General features: G+C 42.9%; 1 protein-coding gene across 1 annotated transcript in view; it reads left to right on the forward strand.

The window, feature by feature from the left end:
* The window catches only part of LOC135201873 (protein PBDC1-like), a 90,031-nt gene that overhangs the window by 31,915 nt on the left and 41,198 nt on the right, over nucleotides 1-16,918 (forward strand). Inside the window, exons 2-3 of the mRNA XM_064231177.1 lie at nucleotides 11,146-11,198; nucleotides 11,900-11,965. Of these exons, the coding sequence (XP_064087247.1) occupies nucleotides 11,146-11,198; nucleotides 11,900-11,965 (119 nt within the window). The remainder of the gene's footprint in view (nucleotides 1-11,145; nucleotides 11,199-11,899; nucleotides 11,966-16,918) is intronic.

The following is a 16,918-nucleotide window of genomic DNA, read 5'->3' on the forward strand; positions in this document are numbered from 1 at the left end:
GCTGAGGCTGGGAAGAGGTCCTCCCGTTCGCTGGTGCCAGCCACGGCTGGAACCAGCGACGTTGACGTGCCGTGGAGGACAAGCACCGGTCTCACTGTGACAGTGGAGCCTGCAGGTCGCCTGACCGTCGCTCTCACAGAGAGCGATCGGGTATGGCAACCAGCACCAGCTCTTCTGACACTCGAGATGGGGGCCGCTGTGCTCAGTCCAGCCGTTCTCCACAGCGAGACGGTTCGACCAGGCCTGCAGCTCGATCGCCACCACGGGTTGACGATCGCCTGCAGCCCTCCAAGCCTGCTGGTTCTGCCAGCGAGCAACGAGGGAGCGTCAGGTCTGCCTCTCCCGTACCTTCAACCTCCTCGGGTTACACCGGAGGAGCGAGGTATTGAGGAGTGATCGTGAGGGGTGTGCGCCCCTCAGCATCCCACACACGACGCCCTACGTGCCAGGCACGGTTCTTGGACCGGCCAGGACGTATGCGCAAGTGGATGGGGAAGACCGAGAGGGCTGTCGTTGTTCCCTTCTTAGGAGGAGGAAGGTTCTCGGAATATGCTCTTGTTCGAAGGGCTTAACGGTCCCACTCTGCAAGATGCTGTGACTTCCGAGATCCAGAGGAACTTTGCCGAGGTTATTGGCGCTGATTCGTCAGCACAACGACCTCGGGGAAGGATCGCGCTCCCACCAGCAGAGCCACGTCTCGGCTCGAGTCGTTTTGGGGCCCGAGAGGGAACCCAAATCGACGGTGGGTCTGCCGCGATCGGAGCTTGCCGACTGTGTTGAACCAGGTAGTCTCTCGTCTCGGACAAGAAGGCTCTCTCAGTTCTGGCCGGTCGAACAAGCTACTTCACCTCCTCTACTGCGACAGAGGCGTTTCTTACGTGTCTTCGGACACCGTATTTGAATACCCCTTCGGTCCTCCTGAGAGGTTTCGACCTCGACGAGGACTGGAATGAGTCGGAGGACGGTATCGGCTCTCTCCTGTCAGGTGTCGATCAGCCCCACCCAGACGACGTTCACAGTGGCGGCAGACCCTTACCTACAGTATGAGTTCGTAACCCTCCTCGGGGTGGAAACGTTTTCCTCCTTGAACCATACCGTTTTCCCAGGCTCTGAAGGAGCCATCGCCGTAGAAGGCGATGGCTGCTCCTTTTCTTCTCCAACTGCTAGTTCCGCTGGGAAGGCGAGCCAGTATCCATTCCTCCCCCATTCCCTTCCCTCTCTCCTTACGGCTACGAGGGAAAGGGGAGGGATCCTACAGAGATTTCTCTGTAAGATCCCACGTTAGGGGCTGCGCTACCGGGGGACCTTCGGGTCCTACCTGACTAAAGCCCCGGTCGTTTGAGGAGGGATCCTGCCCCTTTCTCGATTTCTACGGGAATCGAGAGGACCACCAGCCGATATCGTTTGACGAATTCGGTGGGGGTTTTGCAGAGTGCTTAGAATTCTACGGAATTTCTAGCGCACTCAGAGTGTTCGAGTTTTTTACGATCTCCAAACACTTAGGCGAGACCACGGTCCAAAGTGAGCGAGAATCCCCGATAATTGTTACGATAATCGGGAACCTCGGCTTATGCTCGAATTCCTGTAATTTCTAGCATTTGGAAGAAGACTGCTGCTGAAAGAAGAGTATCTCACAGTAGGCGATTAACCTGGAATAGAGAAGAACGGACGGAACTTCCAGTTTGGCTTGAACTATCGTCTTCGGTATTCTGTTCACCATTGAAGCTTTTCCTTTGGGAAAGACTTCTCCTTCACTCTCTTGACTAGAGAACGAAGGCGGTCGATCTCCAATCCTTATTCTCATTCCTCGAGGGGAAAAGAATTTAGGATGGAGGTCGTTGTACAGAACCTACAAAATATACTACGTATATTACCCTCGCGACATGATTCTTGTAACAGTTGAATTGTCCTGGGGGGTAGGCGCATACCGTAGTTTAACTCTACGGTTGTGACCGAGACGAATTGTATCATAATTGAACTGCAACTCGGGTTGCCTGCAACCTCCCAGCAGTTATCAGTTTCGATTTTGGATACTTGGTATGTCATGACAACACCAAATCAGCTTTGTATTTACCGAAATCCGTTCGTTTAAATATAATGCTCGAGCGTATTCTTTATGCTCGTGGTCTAGCGAACGCATTCCTTCGTGGAATAATGGATTAACTGGCAACTCAGGATGACGAGTCACCCGAGAGCTACTGCGTATTGAACTGCCTGATAGCGGCTCAGTATCAGCTAGGTCTCGGAGATGCCATGGTCGGTTACGTCTCTCTCTCCCTGGTTTGATTGACTACCGAACCGTATCTCGCCCAACAATCATGGACTTAGGTCTCTGATTAACGGGGATTCTCGCAATAATGAAGGACCATCTACTGCTGTGACGCTCGATTTCATCGCCTTCGACATGCGAGAATTTTCAACAGAGATATCTCTTGGACTCTTTCATCTTTCTGTTTACCGCACGGTAAACAGAAAGTCTGTTACTAGTCAACCGCTGCATCGCACCGCGATAATGCGAATGATTTTTGCAGACATCTGAGTTTGTCTTCAAAATATCTCGTATTCGTAGGTGTGCAATTATTCATTGCTCGCCGAATTAACAGATATGTCAGAAGACATCGCCTACTCTCCGACCTGACAGCTCTACTTCCAAATGTTCAGCCCATGAGAAGCAGTTCTTCAGGCAGTATTTCCCTGTCTTCATTACTGAAAAGCGCTCCGCTTTTATTGCAACTACGATCCTCACCGGACAGCAATGAATACGGTTAGCGTTCTCAGTCTTTGTAGCACAGGTTCAGAATCTTGAGAACTCTCGGTTCAGCTGCGAAGACGTAGGTTGCATTTTCTGTACACCTTCGTCTTCAACGAACACATAGTTTGGTTTTGTTTCCGCCTTAGCCGAGAATCAACTATAACTATGAGATATCTTGCCATCAGGAACCTCGGTCTCTAGAAGGCAATTGACTTTCGCCTGTTGGGCACATGCCTTAAGAGAGTCATCACCTTTGCTCTGGCATCGGATGTGACGAACAAATTATTTGTTTAGTTCTTGGCAGAACCCTTTTAAGGCGAAGGTCACGTGACTTGCTCGGGTGCTTGGACAACTTGCCTGTTGCCTCCTACCGAACGCAGTCAAAGTCGGCAGCTGTCAGAGCGCCCCCCAAGTCTGTTACGAACTTCGCTGTGGACTTAGTTCGGTTGTTCCATAACAATCTTTTCTTCGTCCTAACGGCTTGTCACGTACCCATACCATCGACACCCACCATTGAGTGTCGGTGTCCTATCCACTACCGAGAAGAACAACTTCGCTGCAGACGGATAGACCCAGTATGGGTACAGGACATCACCGAAGTCGAGAAGAGGGTTAGGTCATACGACCATTCCCTTCTTTTCTCTGAGGTAATTGCATGACTTTTCCTGCGAAGTCAAGCAATCCAGGGGATGGGGATTCGTGACGCTCGACTTCGTACCGAATTCGTAGCGAAGACTCTGAACCCTTCGGTTCCTGACGATCGGTTAGAGTCCTTCACAATCCCTCCCTAATGGACTTCACCGCCTTCGATGCGAAGGAGATGCTGCTTTGTCCTGTGAAAGCGCGACCGCGCTTTCTGAAGAAACTCGACATCCCAGGATGAGTGTTGAAGACTCTTCGTCAGCACCAAGATGACCTAGAAGTACACTCCCTCGAATTACACAAGAACTTCTCCATGGCGCAGGGTACTGAAGGCAGGGGTCTGGTACAACCAGACCACCGGCACCTCCTTCTACCTTTGGATATTGCCCACAGGTCCTTGGATCGTTTTTTCCTTAGGACCCGTGGTGGCTGCTCAACACGTTGTCTAGCTAACCCAGACCCTAGCAGGCTGAACCGCATCGAGTCCTGGGTGTGACTGTAAGAATAGATAAGTGAATGAGAGAGTGACTGGCTTCTCTTCCTATCTTTTTTCTCCCCCTCTACCATGTGGGTAGAGGGATACGGTCATCACCTTGCTGGATAAGGACGAGATGCCGGTGAGCTACTCGACAGAGCCCCATCCTATCCCTTTCACTAGGGATGGGAGCGAATATCCTCCACTTCCTCCTACAAGGGGGGGGGAAGTGGATGCCAACAAGAGACAAACCATAACTTTATGTTGCCTCTTGCAAATAGGAACTTGTTCTTGTTTGCTGGTACGAAGAGATACGCTTGCCTCTCTCTTAGTACTTGGTCCAGAGGTCTGACCATTGATCCTGCGGTGCACACCCCGATCAATCGGACAGAGGCTTGGATCCCTCCCTCGCTCTTACGACCAGGGAGGCATTCCAAGGTTGGGCGAACACCAGTCTGTTCACAAAAGACTCAGATTCCTCCCACCAAGAAGGATTGAAGTCTTCCTATTGTAAAGGACCGCAAGGTTGGTATGGCCGTGATCGGTGAAATGACAATTTGTCCAAAATTGCATTTTTCCTAACTATACAAACCTGAGGTCCTTTTACACATAGCCCCACCTCATGCCACCCCTCACTCTGCAGTTTTTGCTTGGGCCAAAAGCAAAAGTGATTTGTTTACCTACCAGTCGCGCGCGCGCGCCTGTCGGACAAGCAGTTAACTACCGAACCCCTTGTTCGAAAGCTTACGACCTATCCAGCTGCCGCTAGTACCTTCCTATTGTAAAAGGACCTCAGGTTTGTATAGTTAGGAAAAATGCAATTTTGGACAAATTGTCATATTTCTTGCAACATAAAAACACCATAAAAACAAACAAACTAGGAAGTGGCGGAAAGGCTATTCAGTGTATGGGGACGTCCAGTCATAGACTTGTTTGCCACCCGTTTCAACAGGAAGCTAGAGACCTCCTGCTCTGTTGCTCCAGACCCATGGGCAGCTGCAGGTGGTGCATTCCAGCACCCGTGGGACAACCTAGAGGTGTACGCCTTTCTCCCGTTTTGCCTGATTCGAGCTGTGATCAGCAGGATGTGGATCACTCAATAGTTTTCGGATGATTCTGGTGGCACCCAAATGGCCCCAGGCCTTTTGGTATCCCGACCTTCTGGCTCTTCTCTCCGAGGCAATGAGAGAGATTACCCCATGGTGAAACCTGCTATGTCGTCTCGGGGTCTTGCTGGAGCTGGATTGGGCACCACTGTTGCTTGAAGATCCATTCGGGCAGTTCTCTCTGCAACATTTATCAAAGTGTCCGATACGGTGGCAAAGGCAGCACTGGGCTTTGCTGGCATGACACTTAATTGTCCTGGACCAGTGACTGACGCAGGCACAGCTTTTGCAGGTACTGTTGGTAGCAGAACACTCACTCATTTAGAGTCATGCTGTTGAACACAAGACTGGCATCAAGTAGCTGGTGCTAAAGTCAGTTTTGAAGGTGGATGCCCATGAAAATTATAATTTTCAACTGGGTCTCCTTGTATGTAGCTGCATTCCCTGGGCACAAGTCAACTTCCTCTACAATGCGTCGAAGCCTTGCAAAAAATCCCTCCTCCACCTCTTTACAACTAAGAAATTCCTGATAGAGTTGATGATTAATGGTGTCAGAAGACGTAGTACTTGTAGAAAAATTCTCTTGAATAAAAACTTCACTGACATTTCAGTTCCCAAGTTCCCAGCACTATGTGTGTTCGAAGTGGTATCCTTACCACCAAAGGATGGGGATGAAGGAAACACCAAGATATCAAAAGTAGGTGGATTAACAAAATCAAAGAGGTGGAAATTATGTGCAAGCAAGGAATACAGAGCAGTGCCATACTGGCAAAACATGACTGCCAGATGGGCAAGGTTTGGTCATTACATATCATACATGATACATATAATAATGACATACATTTATTACATTAAGGAGTTATATAAAAGGACATGAAATATAAAAGAATGTAATGCATATACAGTAGTACCTCGAGATACGAAAGGCTCAACTTACGAAAAATCCAAGTTACGAAAGCAAAGACGAAAAATTTTACTGCTCTACATACGAAAAAGTTTTCAAGATACGGAAAGGTTCTGAAAGTCCGAGATTCGCCCCATAACAATTTTGAAACTCGCCTGCCGCGCCGCCGCCATCTTAGTTATCGTAGACTCGCCACCATCCTCCTGCTCTCCCATTGGTTCCTGATGCTAGCCAAGCCATGAGATCCTTCTCTCTGATTGGACAGCATCCCTCCCATCATGCATCTTCTATACGTACGTGTTGGCGTGCCTTAGCTCGGCCACTTCGCACCCGAAACTTTATCGTACTCATTCGGCATTCGTTCGCTCCAACGATTTCGTTTAGTAACGTAAATTCGTTAGTGATTTCGTTGCAGTACATATTATCGTGTTGTGCGAAGACTGTATTATTACGTATTTGTGTAACTTTACGTAAATTAACGTAGTCATGGGTCCCAAGAAAGTTGAAATTCACGGAAAGAAGCGCATGCTGTCTCTGGAGACAAAGATGGAGATCATAAAGAAGTACGAAGCTGGTATGCGATTGAGTGTGATCGCAAAGGAATACGGCCGTAATCCGTCGACAATAGGCACCATCCTTAAACAGAAGGATGCCATCAAAGCAACTACACCACCGAAGGGCATCACTATTTTGTCCAGCAAGAGGAGCCATGTGCACGACGAGATGGAACGGCTGCTCCTGTCTGGATAAAAAGACAAAGAAATCGCTGGCGATACAGTAACGGAGACGGCAATCGCTCACAAGGCCAGTGCTATTTTCGGCGATTTGATTGCGCAGGCGGAAGACGACGGAGGGGAAAGGACTTCAACGCAAACCCCAGAGTTCAAGGCTTCGCATGGCTGGTTCGAGAAATTCCATAAACGGACTGGCATCCATTCGGTGGTGCGTCATGGGGAGGCTGCCAGCTCGGACACGAAAGCGGCCGAAACATTTAAGAAGACTTTCGACGAGATGATGACCAAGGAAGGCTACAGTTCTCAGCAGGTTTTCAACTGTGATGAGACTGGCCTTTTTTGGAAAAAAATGCCTCGTCGAACGTACATCACGGAGGAAGAGAAGAAGCTACCCGGGCATAAGCCTATGAAAGACAGGCTTACGCTCGCACTTTGTTCAAACGTCAGTGGATTGCAAGGCCCACAAAGTGTTGAAGGAGAAGCTTCCAGTGATGTGGAGGGCTAATGCAAAAGCCTGGGTAACGAGGCTTTTGTTCACCGAGTGGGAAAATCTGTGTTTCGGCCCCGACTGTGAAGAGTTTTTTGCAAGAGAAGCAAGCCTCCCCCTGAAATGTCTGCTGTTGGACAATGCCCCTCCCCACCCCCTCCTGGCCTAGAGGAAGATATCCTAGCGGAGTATTCCTCCGTTAAGATTCTTTTTCTTCCGCCCAACACCACCCCTCTCCTCCAGCCCATGGACCAGCAAGTGATAGCGAACTTTAAGAAGCTGTACACGAAACATCTTTTCAAAAGATGTTTCGACATCACCGATACCAAAACCTCACCTTGCGTGAATTTTGGAAGGAGCATTTTGACATCGTCATATACATCCGACTCCATCGACCAAGCATGGCAGGAGGGTTTCGAGGGTCGAAATCTTCTTGAATTCCTCGTGGAGGAAACTCTGGCCTGATGCCGTATCCGACTGAGACTTCGAGGGATTCGACGTGGGCGAAGCTGGTGCTGCTGAGTCCGAAACAGTTGACGATCCCGAAACTGTTTTGGAACCAGATCTTGACGAGATCGTTGCACTCGGCAAGTCCATGGGGCTGGTCGTCGACGAGGACAACATCAACGACCTTCTCGAGAGCACCAAGAGGAGCTTACGACGGATGACCTGAAGGAGTTGGAGGCCATGCAACATAACGTCGTTCAAGAGGAGTTCTCCAGCAGCGGCGATGAAGAGGAGGAGCCTATGACAAACGCCAGAAATTAAGAAGGTCTTAGCCGCTTTCATAAAGTGCAATCGTTCATAGAAAAAAAGACACCCCGAAAAGGCTCACACAGGTCGTATGCTTGCGCAGTTCGATGACGTTTGCCTGAGTCGTTTCAGGAACATTGTCAAAAGCAGCAGAAGCAATCTTCCTTGGATAGTTATTTTTTAAAGAGGCCTTCAGCATTAGCAGGAGTAAGCAAAAAGGAAGATCCAGGTGATAAAAACAGAAAGTTGAAAGCAAAAAGGAAGAACCAAGTGATGAAAAACAGAACGTTGAAAGTGGTGATGAAGTTGAAATTCTGTAAAAAAAAAAAAAAAAAAAAAAAAAAAAAAAAACAAAAAAAAAAAAAAAAAAAAAAAAAAAAAAAATTACGTAATTTTTAGATTTTTGTAAGTTAAGTGTTACAGTTTTGTTAATGTTTTTCGTAAATTTTATTTTTATAGTTTTCCTTAAATTTTTTATGTGTTTTCGTAAAGTTAAGTGTACGTACGTACGTACGTACGTTATCTGCCGTTTGTCCTCCTCCTCCTCCTCCTCTGCCGCCACTTTCGGAGATAACCTCACTCGAAAGGTAACCTTCGACATTTTACGTTACAGTAATAATATTTCTTGCACACTAATTATACACTTTATTTACAGGTTTGGATTTTTATTCTTAATTTAGGTATTGAATGGTCCATATTGTTGTAGTATTTCATTGTTTATAGGTCAATTTAGCTTTATTATGAAATTTAATGGGGTGTTTTTGGAGGGCTTGGAACAGATTAGCCATTTTACATGTAAAATGTGTTCCAAGATACGAAAAACTCATTATACGAAGGCGGCCTCGGAACGGATTAATTTCGTATCTTGAGGTACTACTGTATATTAACCCTTAAACGCCGACTGGACGTATTTTACGTCGACATTTTTTGTCTCTCGGGTGCCGACTGGACGTATTTTACGTCGACATCAAAAGTTTTTTAAAAATTCGTGGAAAAATACTTTTAGGCCTACCAGCCGAAAACTTTTGAATTACCCGCCTTGGGGGGATGCTGGGAGTTCACGGATCAAGGTGTTGTTTTGTTTACAATCGTTACGCAGGCGCGCAAGCGCGAATTTCTTTCTTGCCTCACTAAAAAGTATCTGTGACACATTTCGGAAATTATTTCGTCACTTTGACATAATTTTTTTACCATTTTAAATTAGCCGTTACATGGAGTATTATATATGAAAATGTGCGCATTTTTATGTAGAATACAACAACAAAATACTCATGATTGTAGCTTTTATCAGTTTTGAGATATTTTCATATAAATAACGATAAGTGCCAAAATTTCAACCTTCGTTCAACTTTGACTCTACCAAAATGGTCGAAAAACGCAATTGTAAGCTAAAACTCTTATATTTAGTAATATTCAATCATTTACCTTCATTTTGCAACTAATTGGAAGTCTCTAGCACAATATTTCGATTTATGGTGAATTTATAAAAAAGAAAAAACTTTTCCTTACGTCCGCGCGGTAACTCTTCCGAAAAAAATCATACATGCGATTGTGGTAATGTTTGCACCATTTTAAATTAGCCGTTACATAAAGTTTTATATATGAAAATGTGCGCAATTTCATGCAAAATACAACTAAAATAACCATGTGTAGCTTTTATCAATTTTGAATAATTTTCATATAAAAAATGATAAGTGACAAATTTTCAACCTTTGGTCAACTTTGACTCTACCGAAATGGTCAAAAAACGCAATTGTAAGCTAAAACGCTTATATTCTAGTAATATTCAAGCACTTACCTTCATTTTGCAACAAATTGGAAGTCTCTAGCACAATATTTCGATTTATGGTGAATTTATGAAAAAAATAACATTTTCTTTACGTCCGCGCGGTAACTCTTCCGAAAAAATCATACGTGCGATTGTGGTAATGTTTGCACCATTTTAAATTAGCCGTTACATAAAGTTTTATATATGAAAAATGTGCGCAATTTCATGTATAATACAACTAAAAATAGTGAAGGTTGTAGCTTTTCTCATTTTGAAATATTTGCATAAATCCACGATAAATAGAAAAAAAAAACCATGTTCGGTCAAATTTGACTCTACCGAAATGGTCGAAAAACGCAAATTTAAGATAAAACTCTTACAGTCAAAACTCTTACAGTCTAGTAATATTCAGTCATTTATCTTCATTGTGAAACAAATTCGAAGTCTCTAGCACAATACTTAAATTTATGGTGAATTTAAAAAAAAAACTTTCCTTCCCTCCGCGCGCGGATTCTCCGCCACAAATCTCCGAAATGCGTAAGTCCCATTCTCGGAATATTTGCTCCGTTTCATATTAGGCATTTCATAGAGTTTTATATATGAAAATGTGTGCAATTTCATGTAGAATAAAACAAAAAATATTTGAAAGTTGTAGCTTTTCTTATTTCCGAAATAATTGCATATAAAAAAATATATATAAAAAAATTCGACATTCGGTCAATTTTAACTCGTCAGATATGGTCGAAAACTGCATTTGTAAGCTAATATTCTTACAGTATAGTAATAATAAATCATTTTACTTCATTTTGAAAGAAATTGGAAGTCTCTAGGACAATATTTAGATTTATAGTGATTTTTGAAAAAAATATTTGTTTACGTCCGCACGTTACGAATTCATGCATTATTTTGTGATAATATTTTCTCTGTGTTGCTTTTATCATTTTACAATGTGTTATATACCAAAATGATTGCAATTTAGTGTACATTACAACAAAAAAAAAGTAACTTGTTACCTTTAACCGTTTTGTGCACAGCGCGATTTGAATACAATTATATATGAAATTTCGTTTTTGCGCTATCATATATCACATTATTTATATATAATAATGATAGTTTTTTTCAATTCTGATGGTTGCATACTAAACTTCAGGCAATGACAAAAAAAGGAGCCAAAAATGAACTCTTAATCTTGAAAACTAAGCGCGCTGTGATTTTTTGAAAAAAATATTTTTTCCGCTTCTGCGCTCACTCTGAAACGTCTCCGGCACACAGGAGACATTTTTTTTTTTACCGCTTCAGCGTTTAAGGGTTAAGGTTCATATATTGTACTGGATGTGTCTTTCATGTACCTACACTGACTTCAACTATAATTTAAAATATTGAAGGCAGATTGAACTTATTTTTACATTATGAAGCAATTAATTTTTTATTGGAGATCTTGCCCTCTTATCTGTAAGTGATGAAGATTTGGATATATACTGCAGCAGTATGAATAAGAATATTTAAAGGATTTATCTTTTTCAGAGTCAAGCTTCAAAGCAAAAATGCCAACACAAGAAGAAATTTTTGCAGAGCTGGTAAGTTTTTTGTTTTTGAGTTATAAAGTATAATATTCCTCTATGTCATGATTAAGCATCTGCTATTGTTTTGTGAATTTTTTCAAAAGATATTGTATTTACTTGGGTTTGACTTTATAGCATAAAATTGTGACCAGTTGGAAGTGATTTTTTATGTTATAGTCAAATATTCCTTTATGAGTTGAATGTCAAGTGTGTCCTCTATTCTTTTGGGGTTCAAAACCTGCACTATTTATACATATTTTGCATACATGTGTATTACTTATGACAACATTTGTTATACTGAATACATACTAATGATGAATTCACCCTTGCATCACCTCTTGTAGGATCCATGCTGTTACTTTCCTGATTACTTTTGTCTTTACTTTTGTCTACATTTATGTGGTCTTTTTCTACCTCTTACCCCACTGTTCCATCTATGAAATGTGTCTGTTGTTAATAACATTTCATTTGTGTAAAGCAGCTGTTAAAGGCCTCCCGCTCTGCATTCAATTATACTATTCAAGGGTCTGGTGGTAAACTTATAACTAGCATAAGTTATCCATCATGAGATTATAAAAAATAAGACTAAAGTCCATTGGTAATGAGTTTGCAGTATTCAGGATATTAATATTACGTAATGTTAGTGAGAATTTGTTTTGTAAAGAGCATTACAACTATTTTCCCCAATGCTTATATTTAATTTTTTCTTTCTTTAGGGCATTTCTGGTCAGTCTAATGTATCAGTTGGCCAGTTTGGAGATCCAAATAAACTTGGAAATGATGTAAGTACATATGTATTTAATATTTAGTATAAATTTTCGTATTACCACTGTGGGTGATATGTTTCATTGGCTTTCTGGTTTAATGTGAAGCAAGTTAAAACATGTTTGACAAGAAAATTTGCATCTGAAAATACAAACCCTAGTTGTTCATACACGGAACAAACCTGGGTTTAAACATTAGGATCAATCTTTTGGCATCAGCTGGAAAACCAGTTAAAAACAATAAGTATTGTATATGCAAGGAATCTGTGGCATCTGGCATCCTTCACAAAAACGAGATGGTGAGGTGAAAAGTAGTTGGAGACCCAAGACCAACCTCCTAACGTATCAGTTTTCTTCAACTGCCTTTGAGAGTGGATATCTTTTGCTCTCTCCTTCTGCAAGTTGGATTCTACCTAAAATACTGTGCTTTCCATTCTGTGATTGTGCAATGTTTTGGTTTTTGATTATGGAATCCCGAAACCCTGCTAAGAAGAAGTCAAAGAAAAGGTCTTGGAAGGTGTCATTGTCTTCATCTTCGTTGACTTTATCTTCATCTCCTTCGTCTACTACCTTCTCTTCTCCTTCTGAGGCTCATTGGCTGAAGAAGAAGAAGCCTGCCTCTCCCCAACTCAAGAAATCCTGTCATGGGACCTCTAAGTAGCTCCCTCCCTCTGTCGGGGTTGGGAACCAAAGTGTTTATTTCTGGGGCCCCAGTCATGCAAACTTCAGTTTGTGCTCCTGTTACCAGTTTTAGGAGTTCTGCTCCTAAAACTGGGGCTGTATCGGATGCTTGTTTGTGAGTTGCTCCTAGTGCTCTAGATAATGAGGAATTGTGAGCATCCAGAACTGATGCCAGAGAGACTTCTCACCGTCCAAGTTCAGGCATACAGGACAAAAGAAAGGGGTGCATTGTGCAGGTTTCTCACCCCTTTCTGCCCTGCCAACACTGCTGCTAGTGTTTAGTTAAGCTCCCAGCCTAGTGCCTTGATCCCACAGAAACAAGTACCTGGGGAGGCAGCAAGGAGGTCCCCTGTGAAGTCCTCTCGTGAGGTTTCGATCTTGAAGACTGGGCCACGTCACAAGGATGGTGCATGTTCTCACCAGCCATCAGCTTGCTTGACTCCTCCCACCCCCCACTCATGTTTGTGTGATTGGTCGGACTCAGTTGAGGCAAGCACTTGACTAACTCTGCAAGAACCTCTCCACTTCCTAGACCTTTGCTGCTGTCATCACTGCGGGTTGGTGAACTCTCCTACCGGGTCTGCCATTAGGACAGGTGAGAGTGTCGTCTAATCCTCCTCACCTGTCGCATCAACATCCTGGGGTTTTACCAGGAAGTGCGATGTGAACGGGGAACTCGAAGAAGGCCTCACCTCAGAGTTCATCTATGAAGGCTGATGTCCCTGGTTCAGTTATAGGATTGACCAGTTTGTATGCTCAAATAGTTCAGGATGGATCCAAGGGGTCTGTCAGGATTCTCCCTCCTGCTGGGAGAGTAGATTGGGAGAAATGCATCCTGGAAGAACTCGAGGGTCGTCTTTCTCAGAATGTGGACACTCCGAAATACAGAATTGCAGAGATCATTGTGCTGATTTTTGTCAGCACAATGATCTCAGGGAAGGGGCCACAGCCTCTTTTATGGATCGTCCTTCGCTCCTCAAATTCTTTTGGAGACCTAAGAAGGGACCCAAGGTTTCGGTGAGCCATGGTCCTTGCTTGCTGAACAATCTCGTTTCTGGGCAAGTTAGTTTGTTTTGGTTGAAACACTTGGACAAGTTCCTTCCCCCTCCTCAGCCTTGCCAAAAGCATTTATACCCACTTTGGAGAGGTCACTGCTGACCGAGCAGGTTGATCCGGGCCTGGTTTGTCTAGGTCCAGGTCTTTCGGTAAGAAGGAGTGAACCTGGAGGCTACTGCCTTGGCATCCTTCCTGGCAGTATCTTGGCTGGATCTGTGGTCTTTCATGGTCTATTCAAGGTTGCCACATCCTCAGGGGTTATCCTTGGTGAAGACTGAGCTTTCGTGAGACTGCCAGTTTGGAGGTAGAGCCATCCCCTACCTCACCCACCAGACAACAAACCTGTGGCCAAACCTGATGTAGAAGGAGGGACGCCGTTCTGAATTGGATCGGCAGGTGCATTGGTCCCAAGTCAGCAGTAACCCTAAGGAACAGACCACTGTTGGCTTCCTCCATTCTCTTCCCAAAGGAGTTGGTAGATGCTGCGGTGGACAAACGACAGGCCAAAGACAGCGACCGCCTCATCCACTGGGCAGTGACCAAGACCTACGGGTCTTCTCATGCCACTGCGGCCTGACCGTGTCAGGCTAGCTCATCTTTGGCCCCTAAGAAGTCCCAGACTTTGAAGGGCGCTCACGGGAACACCTAGCTTTCTTCCTCTGGAAGTGGGTGCGATTGCACCCTTTCAGCCCGCTTTCCCAGGTGGAAAAAGGGGCAGAGGGAAAAAGAAGGGGAAACTCTAGGGGTGGCATTCCCCTCTAACTACATTACTGCCACTCTTGTAGGGGGTGGATAGCCTATTGAGCCATTGGGCATCATGGCTGTGATACAGAGCCGAGACCTGGTTAGATGTCCTTCAAGAAGGATATCTACTTCCCTTCTATCCTGACCACCCCTCACCTAACCTCTGGTCCATCTTCTTACCTACATTCCTGGTTCATTGAAGGATCTCGCACTCAAGCAAGAAATGCAAGCTATGCTGAGCATTGGCACTGTAGAAGTCACGTTAGACCAGTTTCCGGGCTTTTACAGCTGTTTCTTTGTTGTGGAGAAAGCCTTGTGGGGCTAGAGACTGGTCATAGACCTATCCCTCCTGAATCGATTCTTTTGCCTAACTACCTTGTTTGTGAAAATTCAACGGCCATTTCCAGCTTTGGCTGAAAGTCATTCCTAATGTAAATGGAAGACCTCAGTTAGGAAAAATACAGTTTACAGTCACCTCTCCGTTAATGCGTTTTCGATATAACGTGAGCTAGAAAATTTTTTTAAATGTTTTGAAAACATTGAAAACTTTTTGATTTAATGTGAATTGGCGCCAGAGCATTGTTTTCAAATCACCCGCACATCAGCGCTGCAGACAACGGCTGTCAACTAAAACAAAGACATAGCAAAGTGCACTGCATATATTTATTAATAGAGCGAAAGACTTTGTGTACTGTATTTATTAATCATTTATTTGTAAATCAAAAGAAATTGTTTATTTGTTAATAAAGCAAAAGATTTTGTCCTATTTTTTTTTTTTTCTAACCTACTTAGGACAGGTATTCTCCCACTTATGATGGGGTTAAGTTCCAAAAAACTCATTGTTGGAAAAATCGTATCTCGAATATACCTAGCCTATCCTACACTAGGGGTAATCAGGACCATCTTTACATATAGGGTAGCATATGATAATTCAGTAAAAAAAAAAATGGACACAAAACAAGAATCAGCTTCGTTCCAACATCAGCATAATTGAGCAATTTCAGGCTTCTGATGGCTATGTTATAATTACAAATGTAACGGCTAAGTATAATTACAAACGTACAACTGTGCAATTTTTCCATGAATCTTTTAAAAAAGTTATGCATTACTTCACTGTTATCCAACAAGATTGTATGTATGTGTATTCTCATATTATTGTATTATTATAAAATAAAGTATAGCAGTCAGTGTTTTGGTTTGAATCAGCTGATGGCAAATACAAGTTTATTTCACTGTATATAACTTAATCTGTGGTAATTTTCTTGTTTCTAGTAAGCAATAAACGAAATATCTGATAGTACTTTACTTATATGAGACAAGGTCATTTTCTGTGTACGTACAATGAATTTTTAAGTGAAATATGACCTGAATAAGTCTTGCTATGAAACTAAATTTACTTTTTTCTTTAACAGATTGCGTTACGAATCATTTTGGTATTACTTGGCATACAAAAAAAAAGACAAAAAAAGACTGATTTCATTTGCCTTCACCTTTTCTCCACTTCACTGATTTTCATCGTAATACAAGCTTTACATTATTTTTCTTTTATTGCATAAAAATAACATTAAAATTTGTTATTTCAAGTCTAGTAGTAATTTTTAATTAAAGATTTTCTCTCAATTTTATCTGCGGGTTTGTGTTTGATGATATAACTTTACGGGAGTTTTATCATTGTTGCTGATGCATAATAATAGTCATTAGCAACTTGAACAGCTTTCTCAGCTTCAGCTACAGCTTGGTTTTTTAACAGCATATTTCATTGCTGATCTTTGATCTATAGGAAATAAAGTTATTACATAAAAATATGTCAGTCCTATTCTACATAACGTCATTTATAACATAACTACAGTAATTGTTTACTATCGTACGATGGTTGAAATACAGGCCAAAAGATGTTGCTGTTATCCAATTTGGTTGTACTTAGCAAAAAAAGTGCAGAGTTCCCCAAGTCCAGGAACTTAACCCCCCATATTACTGTTTCTTATTTTCTTATGGGAAAAAATATGTTTTAAATAACGCATTTATAATTAACGCAAGCTCTCCAGGAATGTAACCCTCGCGTTAATTGAGAGGTGACTGTACTTAAAAAACTGTGATAATGTATTAGACTAACTATGATGAACATGTATATTAGTGTCATGAAAGCCTTGGGACTAATGAGGCAGTAATCATTATTTCTGAGAAATGGTTTTTCATCATCATATGCAACAGCACTGATGATACATGTGACAAATAATGCTAAAGGAGTTTCAATTTCTTGTGCAGCCGCTCAGATAAAACATGAAATAAGGACAATGAATGTTTAATTAATAGATGCCGTTCTGATAAGAGCTGCTCCCAGAGTTTTTAAATTTGATTTTGGTTGTTGTTCAGCTTTCACAGTCAAGACTGCTTGTAGTTCTTTTTTCTTTCCTCATTAACTTCATTGTCGATTGGAAATCACCCCCTTTTGCTGCAATGTATGTATTGGGATACCACTTAGTGTGTGTC

The sequence above is a fragment of the Macrobrachium nipponense genome, chromosome 23 (assembly GCF_015104395.2).
Source record: "Macrobrachium nipponense isolate FS-2020 chromosome 23, ASM1510439v2, whole genome shotgun sequence".
In the NCBI taxonomy this organism is placed as follows: domain Eukaryota; kingdom Metazoa; phylum Arthropoda; class Malacostraca; order Decapoda; family Palaemonidae; genus Macrobrachium; species Macrobrachium nipponense.